General features: G+C 44.8%; 1 protein-coding gene across 2 annotated transcripts in view; it reads left to right on the top strand.

Annotated features, from left to right (window-relative positions):
* The window catches only part of gpm6ab (glycoprotein M6Ab), a 317,594-nt gene extending 305,416 nt beyond the window's left edge, over positions 1 to 12,178 (top strand). For both annotated transcript variants that reach the window (XM_072515782.1, XM_072515781.1), the window contains one exon: positions 9,013 to 12,178. In XM_072515782.1, coding sequence (XP_072371883.1) covers positions 9,013 to 9,165 — 153 coding nt within the window. In that variant the 3' untranslated portion in view covers positions 9,166 to 12,178. The remainder of the gene's footprint in view (positions 1 to 9,012) is intronic.
* Positions 12,179 to 12,407: the final 229 nt, after the last annotated feature.

The raw sequence follows: 12,407 nt of genomic DNA, 5'->3' as shown, positions 1-12,407 counted from the left end.
CCACAGCTCGGGAAGCCATTCCCCCCTCCCCCTCCCCCCCCCCCCCCCACCAAGCCTGACAATGTTTGAGGGTTTTCATAGTTTTGTTAGCCTCCCACTCCCCCTCAACCATGGCTTGTCAATACTTGCACTTGCACTAATTCACACCCGCGAGGCTTCTGGCTAAGAGGGGTGGAGCATCGCAGATGTGTGGAGCAAACTGTGTCCAAGCCACTAATGATATTTAAATCCAAGCAAATGATGGCTTTACATGGATCCGTCGGCAAGGGCCCAAACGTTGAAATCGCTACCAGCGAGGGACCGGATCATGGTGTCGGGATCGGCGCTGGGCACGAACCTCGATTTTTCAATTTTGCGTGGTTCACCGCCAGATCGTGATTTACCTTTCCGTTGTCGCGAAACAGAGAATTCAGCTCTGATTCTCCAAAAGGAGAGGTTAAAGTGTATCCTTTTTGTACTGTGGTGACCCCGAACTGTACACTGAATTCCAAGGACATCAATGATCCCTAAGGTGCAGGAATATTTCACTATTTTGGCAGATGTTAGCTTTTTCGTACAAACACTTTACTTGCCCCAACTGACCATTGTTACCTCAATGTACTGCGAATCAGGAATCCCCTCCAATTTCTATCAATATTATTCGATTTGATGCTCGCCAATGATGAAAGCCTGAATGTCCTCAAAGTTGAGGAGTTACTCATTTACCCTCATCACCGCAGCATGTCTAAGATGGCTACTGTCCAGTATGGCTCTGGAGAAGCTGGCTTCAGAGGCCGAGTCCAGTATCAAGATTGGATAGGAACTGAAATATGCAAATGGCGTCTGTGATATTTAACGATTATAATCATCGACGTTCCACTTCCACTTACACAGACAACCAACTTCTTGGAGAAAACATTTGCCGTTAATTGTTGTTTCTTATTTCTTTCAATTGAGGTGATTGCAGTATGTCAGTTGCTATGGTGACAGCTGCAGACACACAGACTGCTAAATATTGAATCTCCTTCCAAATGAAGCAAAATGCTCACTGAATGCAAAGAATGAAAAATTTAGTGTGTACAAGGGGGAGATGTTGAAGGCCGAAAGCAAAAAATGAATTTTACAAGGGGAAGCAAATCGACCGACTTTAAAATAAAATGGCTGCCTCGCAGCAATATTATGCTCGGGTGCGAACTTAACAAAGTCAGAGTGGGGTTTCCACCTCTCAGGAAAAGGAAGTCCCATCCTCGAAGGCTGCCAGCCAATCTGAATAGGTTCTTGAGGCCAGGTGGGCACAAAGGGTAGGTACCTTCTTGGAGCTGGGGTAGAGGACTACGGTGGGCACAGAGCACCCTTAAAGGTACATCCCTTTCCTTCCCGTCTTTTCACCAAAAATGGTGATGTACCGGGCTGGCCATTTTCCTTCCATCTTTCCCCACTATATTATGGCAGCAGATGTGGAAAGAGACCATTAATTGGTCACTTAAGGGCCGCAAGGAGCTGAAGGGTAAGTAAGCTGACTGATAACTCACCTCACCATAATATTAGTAGGGATGGGGAATAAATGATCCTCGCTAGTGACACCCATACCCCATGAAAGAATTTAAATAAATTATGCGGGCAGCTCGGGGGGTCGATCGAAGGATGGTGGGCTAGCAACTCACCCTATTTTACCCAACTGCCTGCAATACAATAGGCTTGGGTGCTGTAAAATTCACCTCCCCCTCCTCCTCGCTGACCGACACCCACACCGCCAAAGTTTTCCGTGGCTATTCTTACAATCATCCACCACAAGTGGGAGATTGGTGGATACTCCAGAGGAAGTGCACCAACAATCATTTACACAGTTCATTGCTCGAGTTGCCACTGAGGTTATCACAGGGAAATGCTGAATCATCCCTTCAGAATGCTGCGTGTATAGGAGTATCAAACTCTTGGGTAGATCATCCAAGGAAAAGCGAGGAGCATTTTTTTTTTTTGGTTTTCTCACTTCGTAGAAAACATCATTCCTTGCCTCCAGATCTTCCGAAATGAAATTGCCGCCAATTCCATGACAAATGTCAGTGGTGGAAATTTGCAGGACTTTTGGTCAAGGTAACATCACTTGAAACCTTCAAGGCTTATTTTTAGATTATTTCCATTTATCGGATTTTTATTCTCGGGACTACCATTTCAGTCAGGTCATTGCCTGGTTTAGCCAACGACGCCCATGTAAATATTGGTGGAATATGGGTATGAGCCTGGACTGCTGACACAACAAAAGCAGACACAGAAGCAGAATGGCAGCTGCCAATGTGAAACCTGAGGGGGATCGTTCTTCCTCCTCTCCACCTAATAAAATGCAAGACTAAATCGGGGTTGGGGGTGGGGGTGGGGGAGGGGGGGAGTTGAGGGTGATGAGGGTGGGCGGTGGTGGCAGGGATGGTGCACACAGACAGTTAGGATACCAAATATGTCTTTGGACCCTGATCAGCATTGTAAATGGGCATACCAGCTGACTCAGTGGGATATGGTGTCATCCACCGCCATGCCGATGGTTGTAAGTCATTGCCCACAATGCGACAGCCTACCCGGGAAACACAACCCAATAGTTCCTCATCGTCCTCGGCACCTAATTCATATATATGGCAGCTTGATTCCAAACTGATGCTTGTAATTGGGACTACTGTTATTGAGTAGGCCTCAAATACTCCCATCAACTGTCGCTTTTCAGCTTCCAAGCAACTGACAAGGCCTGACCGACAACTGAGAGCAGTTTTTTTTAAAACAAAGCGAATGGTTGCAATAGTTGATCTCGTTCATGTAATCCTGCGCTGAAATTCCCAACCTGCCTGACTGGTGCTTCAGTTTCGCAGGCATCGCTCCTGACAATCCAAAGTCAATGGTCATGTGCAGAACTCGAGTTAGAATCAGGGGTCGGATCATTTAGGAATGGATGCACCTTCAATTAAAAAGGAATTCATCTCTGTTGTTCCTGAAGAGCACTCAGAATGAAGAGATTGGAGAGAATAATTGGAATGTTGAATTTGCGTGGCAAATTACCCATTATATGAAATGGAAGGCTAGCATTATCAGAGATCCTTGTTTCTATTCATTGGGCCTCCTCAAATATCCGAGTGATTCTTGACCCTTCTTGCCTGTTGATACATGTCTACTCTGCCAACTTTTTTTTTTCTTTACTACTTGTTTAAAGTTTACTATTCACTTTTTTATTTCCTGGTTCTGCTGTGCCATTGACTCGGTGAGCATCTGTCCCCCCAAACCCCCTAGCAACTAAACCCCCCCCCCCCCATTCCCCACACATACATGCCACCATGCCTCCTCTCCCCTGCCCGCAATACCCCACTTATCTCAGGTGGTTTAGACTCCGGGTGAGCTGTCTGTTTGAGGCCAGCTCACTATCTCCAGTTCATGGCTCTAACGTCGGGAGGTTATTGTGAAGGGGAGGGCTATCTTGAACCAGTTTTCCTATTATTCTGCAGGAGTGCCAAGATTGAATGCTTTCATTTCGAAAGGTCATCACTACAATAGTGTACACGGCCTAGAAACAGCCCATTCACTCCAACAAGCCCATGCCAGTGTGCATGCTCCATTTGTGTCTCCTCTCTTCTTTTCTCGCCTAACACGACCATTGCAAATCTCTATTCCCCTTTCCCTCATCTGCTTAATTAGAAACAAAATATTACAGAATAAAAAAAAACAGAAAATGCTGGAAAAATGCGGCAGGTTCTGGCAGTCTCTATGGAGAGAGAAACAGAGTTAACGTTTCGAGTATGTATAAGCAGCACGGTGGCACAGTGGTTAGCATTGCTGCCTCACAGCGCCAGAGACCCGGGTTCGATTCCAACCTCGGGTGACCGTCTGTGTGGAGTTTTTGTACATTCTCCCCGTGTCTGCGTGGGTTTCCTCCCTCAGTCCAAAGATGTGCAGGTTAGGTGGATTGGCCATGCTAAATTGTCGCTTGGTGTCCAAAGGTTGCCTAAATTGCCCAAAGGTTAGGTGAAATCATGGGGTTCCAGGTATAGGGCGGGGGAGTGGGCCTAGGTGGGGTGCTCTTTCAGAGGGTTGGGGCAGACTTGATGGGCCACATGGCCTCCTTCTGCACTGTAGGGAGTCTATGATTCTATGACTCATCTTCAAAACTGAAAGCAGATAGAAATGACACTCTATCTCCCTCCAGTTCTAAAAGTTGACTCTGTTTCTCTCTCCACAGTTGTTGCCAGACGTTTTCTTTTCAGAACTTTCTGTTTTTATTCCCTCAGATGCTTCTGGGCAACCCCCTTAAAAGTATCAATAGTATTTGTTTCTACCATTCCCTGTGGTAGAGGGTAACACATTCTCACCGTTCTTTGAGTAAAGAAGCTTCTTTTGAATTCGCTGTTGAGTTTCTGGGTGCCGATCTTATACTGATGGCCCCCGGTGATGGTCTTCCCCACAAGAGGAGGCTTCGGCCTGAGTGCTTGCTTGTTTGCTCTCATGCCGGGAGTGCAGAGTCAGGAAAATTCCCAGCTCTGCAAACCCGACGCGAGAAAAACTGTGCCAGAACTTTAGGATTCCTGACATACGACGGCAGGAAGAATTCAAAGGTTGTCGGGTGCTGCAGCAGGTTGGGCAAAAGTTACCCCCTCCCCAGGCCCCATTCAAGCCAACCTATACCACCTCATGCCACCTACCTGCCCCCCCCCCCCCCATGGACTTTCATGCCTTTTAATGCCAAACCCATGCCTCCCACAAACCACTCTTTGCCCTTACACATGTTAACTCACTCCGTATCCACCATGGGAAGACCTCAGGACCCATGCTGAGAATTGTAAAACGTTCTAAGTGTCTGTTGATGAATTCCCTATTTCAAAAGAAAACACTCTCACTTATAAAAAAAATGATTCACTACATTTAACTTATTTTACTCCCTTAAAAAAACAAGCAGTTTTATTCATAGTCCCTCTTCAAAGTGTTTGTAACCACCAGGAGCTGTCAATCAAACAGAACCGACCTGCACCCCACTGTGATAATGAGAGTTTGTTAAGTCATTCATGCAGCACTAATCCTACAATGATGGCTTATGTCAGCTGATTGAGTGAAATAGCAAGCACTTTTTAATACCGTAGATAGCTTTTAATAATATTTAAAGGGTACAACATTTAAATGCCTTGACATCTTGCTACTTCTCTTGACAGTTATCTTGACAGTTCTTGACACTTGGATTTCCCAGAAGACATTTGCTAAGGTGCCACATCAAAGGTTATTGCGGAAACTAAAAGCTTATGGTGTGGGGGGGGGGGGGTAACATATTAGTATGGATAGGAGATTGGCTGGCTGGCAGAAAACAAATAGTATGCATAAACAGGTCTTTTTTTGATTGGCAAGACATGATGAATAGAGGGGTTTGTGCCAGGGTCTCACCTTTATACAATTTTTATCAATGACTGAGATGAGGGGCGCAAAGGTACGGCATCTAGATTTGCGGGTGACACAAAGACAGGCAGGAAATTATGTTGTGAAGTGGACATAAGGAGGTTGCAGGCAGAGTGGGAAAAGAACTGGAAATGGAATATAACATTGGAAAATGTGAAATTCTTCCCTTTGGAAGGAAGAATAATAACTAGTTGCTAAAAGGTTGCCGGGGCAGACAGGTGTGTGCTATTCAAAACACAAAAAGATCAGTGTTGAATGGATGAGTAGGTTCTGGGGGCCAAATAGCCTAATTCTGCTCCTACTTCATGTGTTCATATGTTCATTTGGCAGATCTTCTGGTAGCTCTCTTGAGAGTTATTTTGATAGTTCCAATCAACTTGGAATTTCTAATTAGTTTATGCAATCTGGCCTTTCCCAAAGGTTTCCTGATAAAGGATAAAGGGTACCTTAATTCCACAAAAGGACACCCTACCCCTCCAACTAACTCTGGCAGCTTTAGATCTTCACCTACTAAAAATGGTCTCTCCCAGGGAGTTGTGGGACTCTCGAACTCTCTGCCTCAGAACAGGGTGGGGGTGAGGGTCATTGAATATTTTTAAGGCAGAGGCAAAGGATAACCTTTGATTCCCTTGCCTAACACAAATCTATCTACCTCCGTCAAAAATATCCAATGATCCCGCCTTCACCGCCCCCTGCAGCAGAGAGTCCCGAAGTCACGCAACCCTGTCAGAGAAAAAGGGCGGGATTTAGCGATGTTCACGCCGGCAGGAAATTCCGGTCCCAAGCCGGCGCACGGGTTTCCCAGTGATGAGGGGTGCTGTCACCTGGAAATGCCATTGACAACGGGGTCGGTAGATCCGCTGGTTGGCCGCCTCCATCGCCGAAAAGCACGTGATGGGTTGGTCGGTAAATCCCGCCCAAAAAGTTCTCTTCATCTCTCTCCTAAAATGGTGTCCTCTAATTTTAAAACAGTTCTGGACTCATGATTTGGAAATCCCACTAGCCAAAATCAGATCTGACCGAAGCAGCTGCCTGTGCAGTTGCCTCCATGAACCATAGGTGTCCACATCAGTATCTGCCCCCGTTCCCCCCCTTAACCCCCCACACACAAACCAGCCCCAGCAAAAATGGAGACAGAACTTCCAGATCCGGCCCTCTGGCACCATTGCCACTAAGTCAGAGAGCATCTCCTTCTGTGTGAAACCTTTGGCTATTATTTTTCTGTCAGTCCATCAAAAGCTTTCCCAATTTAAAAACCTCTTTATTGGTCACATCCCCTCAGCCTTCTGTTTGCGAGGGTGAAGGCACCCAGCATGTTAACCCTTCCCTCGAATCCCTATAATTCCCCGAACCGGTTTTTCTGTGCAGGTTACTGCATGCATGTGAGAGTTTAAACTAGTGTGGCAGGGGGCTGGGAACCGGAACAGCAGGCCAGTAAGTGTAGAGACTGGGGGGAAAAAGTGAGACTGAGATAAACATAGCGCAGAGTAAGAGCAGACAGGGGGAAGCCACAGGGCTCAGCGGGATTGTAGGTCTGGAGTGCGTTTGCCTCAATGCAAGAAGTATAACAGGTAAGATAAAAGGGCTAAAAGGGGCCATGAAATTTCTTTGGCAAACATGGTCAAGGAGAATATCAGGCTTTTTATGCATATATTAGAGGCAAGAGGGTAGCAAGAGAAAGAGTAGGCCCACTTAAGGACAATGCATGGAACCACAGGAAGAGGATGAAATCCTTAATGAGTACTTTATATCAGTATTCACCAGGGAGAAGGACATGACAGATGTTGCGATCAGGATAGGTGTGTGAACTCTCTTGAGAACGTCACTATATCAAAGGAGGAAGTGTTGAGCATCCTAAATTGCATTAAGGTAGACAAGTCCTCGGGGTCGACTGGGATCTATCCCAGGTTACAGCGGGAGGCAAGGGGAGAAATATCTGGGACCTTAACAGATATCGTCACATCCTATTTGACCCGGGCGAGATTCCAAAGGACTGGAAAATAGCCAATTTTATTCCTTTGTTTAAGGAAGCAGGGACAATCCAGCAAATTATAGGCTGGTGAGCCTGACATCAATAATGGGGAAGCTTTTGGACAAGATAATGCGGGACAGGATATATACACATTTGGAGGAAAATGGATTAGTTAGTGACGGGCAGCATGGTTTTGTATGGGGAAGGTCATGTCTCACCAACTTGATTGAGTTTTTTGAAGAAGTGACAAAGAAATTGATGAGGAAAGGCCTGTGGATGTAGTTTATATGGACTTTAGTAAGGTGTTTTTACAAGGTCCCACTTGGAAGATTGGTACAAAAATTAAACTCACATGGGATTTGGGATGGGCTGGCTACATGGAAACAGAACTAACTTGTTATAGAAGACAGAGAGTAGCGGTGGTTGGAAGGTTGTTTTTCTGAATGGAGATCTAGCAAGTGGTGTTCCGCAGGGATCAATGGTGAGACCTCTGTTGTTTGTAGTATATATAAATGACCTGGAGGAAAATGTGGGTGGTCTGATTAGTAGGTTTGTGGATGACACAAAGATTGGCGGAGTTGCTGAACAGTACCGAGGATTTTTAAAGGTACAACAGGATATAAATACATTGGAGACTTGGGCACAGAAATGGCAGATGGAGGTCAGTACGGACAAATGCGAGGTGATGCATTTTGGAGGGTCACATCGAGGTATGAATTATACTGTAAATGGCAGAACCCTTTGGAACATTAACATACAGAGGGATCTGGGCGTGCAGGTCCACAGTTCCCTAAAAGTGGCAACACAAGTGGCCAAGGTGATTAAGAAGGCATATGGCATGCTTTCCTTCATCAGCCGAGGCATTGAGTACAAGTGTGGGAAATCATGTTGCAGCTGTATAAAACCTTGATTAGGCCGCATTTGGAGTATTGCATGCAGTTCTGGTCACCACAGTATCAGAAGGACGTTGAAGCTTTGGAGAGAATGCAAAGAAGGTTCAACAGGATGTTGCCTGCTCTCGAGGGTGTTGGCTACGAGGAGAGGTTGAATAAACTAGGATTGTTTTCACTGGATAGGAGGAGGCTGAGGGAAGACTTGATGAGGTCTACAAAATTATGAGAGGCATATACACGGTATATCGTCAGAGGCTTTTTCCAAGGCTGGGATTATCAATTACAAGGGGGCACAGGTTCAAGGTGAGAGGGGGAAAGTTTAAAGGAGATGTGCGGGGTACGTTTTTCACGCAGAGTGGAAAGAGCCTGGAACGTGCTGACAGAGGATGTGGTGGAAGCAGGCACATTAGCAACATTTAAGAGGCATCTGGATGGGTACATGAAAAGGGAGGAAATAGAGGGATACGGACTGAGTTAGGGCAGAAGGTTTTTTTTCAGTTAGAGCAGCATGATCGGCACAGGCTTGAAGGGCCGAAGGGCCTGTTCCTGTGCTGTACTTTTCTTTGTTCTTTATGAATGGATATATATGTGCGCATGCATGCATTTACATGTGTTCATGGGCACGCATGTATAAATCTGCATGTGTATCTCTGTATGTGTGAACATGTGTCCGATAAACTATTAACCACCTTTCCCTGTCACTGATCTTGCTGATTACTCAAGTCACCCCATCTTGTGTTTTGTCTTTTACAGGTTCATTATCTAATGGTGCTCTCGGCCAACTGGGCCTACGTGAAAGATGCCTGTCGGATGCAGAAATACGAGGACATCAAGTCAAAGGAGGAACAAGAGCTGCATGACATCCATTCCACCCGTTCGAAAGAGCGGTTAAATGCTTATACATAAAAGGTCCCGTCCCCTCACTTGCACCAGTCACTGCTTTGTGTCTGACTAAAGCTTAACAATTGACTCACGACCCTGGTTACTGGTTCAGTAAGTTCCTATGCGACTTGACCACACGTTTTCTTTTTAAAGTGGTTTAAAATCCGCAAGCCTTGCCATTTAGTTGAGGGGTTAGGCCTCGCTTCACTCATAATTCCATCGGGCTTTTGAAATTTTTCTTCCTCTGATCATTTTATTTTTTGAGATTTTTGGTATTTGTAACTGTTATTTTTTAAAACGGTCCTTCTCTTATTTTTATAGAAAGGAAATTTGTAATGTGACCATATATCAAGGGAAAGGGGGGGGGGAAGGAAACTTAATTTGGGATATCACTGTGGCTGACTTTATTATTCAAATGCCTAATGCATTCATATCAAATTCCACTATCTGCCATTTTAATGGAGTTTGTGAATGGATTATCACTTTGGTTAAATGAGAGGAATTTGATAACTAGCATGATAATCATTTATGTGGGGCGGCACGGCAGCACAGTGGTTAGCACTGCTGCCTCACAGCACCGGGGACCCGGTTTCAATTCCGGCCTTGAGTGACTGTCCGTGTGGATTTTGCACATTCTCCCCGTGTCTGCGTGGATTCCCCCTGGGTTCTCCCGCAGTCCAAAAATGTGCCGGTTAGGTGGATTGGCCATGCTAAATTGCTCAGTGTCCAAAAGGTTGGGTGGGGATAGGGCGGGGATTGGGCCTAGGTGGGGTGCTCTTTCAGACGGTCAGTACAGACTCGATGGGCCGCATGGCCTCCTTTTGCACGGCAGGGATTCAGTAATTCTACATTATACATCATCTGCTGTCATTTTCAGGTTTGCTACTTTTTTCACTATTTAAGATTTCCTAATGTGAGATATTACTTTGAAACCCTTGTGACCTGATGAATTCCTGGATCTAATAATCATGCTCATTTTTTAAAACAACATAATTATAGGTAAGGCGCTGGCTTACATTGGTTGAACATTGAATATTAATTTTTAATGCGTGGAATTGAAGAATCTTTGCCTCGATTTTCGCCTTCAATGATGAAACTCATTGGTGATTCTGGCCTTTGCTGCATGGTGGCCAAAATGTGTCAAATTCAATTAAATGGATGTTACTGCAGGAACCTGTGGGCATCTTCACCACACCTGCTCTTTCGTGGGATAGGTGGAATGCTTCCAGTACATTGATGACTGCACCGGTGCCACTTCCGAACTGGGAAATTTCACCATCCGGAAATTCCTTGGATCCTGGGCCACAAAAAAAGAAAAGGGTCCACACCTGAAACTTCAACCTGCCTTTTCTCTTTTTGAATGTTAACAGGTCAATTCTGTATTCCCAGTCAGGTCATGTTAATAAAATGGGATCATGGGTGGTTTGCTATAATTTTGGAGATCCTCTCACTCCATTTATTTGCAGTTAAAGCCCTTTATTCATGATGACTGAGCATGCCCACTTCTGTTTTCCTTCCTTATGATTGTGGGGATGTTTTTAAGTAAGCGCAATTGGATTTCGCCTGTTCTTTTAAAATTCTTTCACAGGATGTGGGCGTCGCTGGCTAGGCCGGCATTTGTTGATACGCCCCTAATTGCCCCTGAGAAGGTGGTGCTGGCGGTGAGCCGCCGCCTCCTGTCCTCCTCACGAGGGCTGCTCGCCAGTGGCCTGGAGCTTGCAGGGAGAGTGGACGTTTCATCGAAACACAAAGGCACCAACAAGGCCCAACGAGTGGCTGACTGAATAACAAATGTTCTCCTCACAGCTTCACAGTAGGTGACGCAAATGTTAACCCGTTTCATAGGAGCTTACTGCTACAGGACACACACTCGCACATTCCATTTCATCCGGGCCTTTTACTTAACTGTCACCATTTGCCAGGACTTTAGTACTTCATAACCAAGGTGGGGGTGCGGGGTGGGTGATAACGCTTTGGGGCATATGGTTCCCAATTCAACTCCGACAACAATAAATCCGCTTCAGATTAAATGGCCAACCATTGACAGTTTAATCAAGCGTTCTTTGTTGAATGAAAGTAGTCTCACGTGTAAAAATATGTAATGTCTGACATGACTGGGGACAACAAGGGAAAACATTTTTTTTCATTGTGAACGTGATTTGGCTGCTATTGGCAAAAGTTGATGTTATATATTTAGACAGGGGGTTAAAAAAAAATCAAAAAAGCTGCCAGTGAAATCTGTAAAGTAAAAAAAGTCATTGGGAGTGTTCCATTGATTCTGGACCAAAATGGGTGTGTTGAATTTTACTCTGTATTGCCTATTGATACTGCTCTTTGTACGCAGTACAGTGTCTCCCTAAAACATGTAGCCTGAACAAGATCTCCATCGGTGTTTTTGGAAGTGAAATCCTAGTTCGTTTTTCTTTTGGCCCATATCGTGGGCCCAGTGTGGGCTATGGTGAGCTGTTTCCTGATGTAAGTGCATTTTTAATGACGTTAAAAGGGGTTGAGATCTGCTTTATACTGTAACTGTCATGCAACATTTGGTAATTTCTAAGCGTTTTCTGTATTAGATAAGAACTTCGACGTAGCTGTTATTCGTGGCATGGTTATACACTAGATATGGGGATAGTTTCTTGAGAGTTGACAGCAAGTTTTCTTTTAACACTAGGCTCTCTTACTGTATCAGTACTGTGTGCAGTATATGGTTCCTATGTTGCCAGTATTACGCTGCAACTCTCCTTATAATATTTTAATGTAGTGTTTGATTCCTTTTGTGCGATATCTATAGGTTGTGTCAATTTAATCCATGTCCCTTGATTCATATATGATGTCTTGTATTCAGTAATAACTTAACGCTATTGGCTTTCTGGTACTAGTCTTTGTATTTTCACAAAGAATGCTTCGTAGCAGGCTGTATAATTACTCTGTTTTTTTTTGTAAATGAATGTGCCAACAGCTTGACAGTGGCTTTCATTTGACTGTAGGAAGAAAGTGCTTGCAATTTAATTAATAAAAATAAATTTGTGTACTTGTTCCTTTGTGGAGATTTTGCAAGTTTCTTGATCATTTCGATGGTGAGGTTTGTTGCCCCCAAATCAGTGCAGTTAAAATGGCTCTGTGTTCATGTGTGTTTGCACACGCGTGCACATATGTTTATGTGTGTGAGTGCGTGTAAGAGAGAGAGAGAGAATTTTTGTTATAAAGATGAGGGAGCCGAGTGTTGGGAAATGAAATGTGTTCCACCTTTGACCTATTCAATGTTA

The sequence above is a fragment of the Scyliorhinus torazame genome, chromosome 9, assembly GCF_047496885.1.
Source record: "Scyliorhinus torazame isolate Kashiwa2021f chromosome 9, sScyTor2.1, whole genome shotgun sequence".
Classification (NCBI taxonomy): Eukaryota; Metazoa; Chordata; class Chondrichthyes; order Carcharhiniformes; family Scyliorhinidae; genus Scyliorhinus; species Scyliorhinus torazame.
Note: the sequence above shows the minus strand (reverse complement) of the source record. Positions and strands in the feature narration are given on the sequence as shown.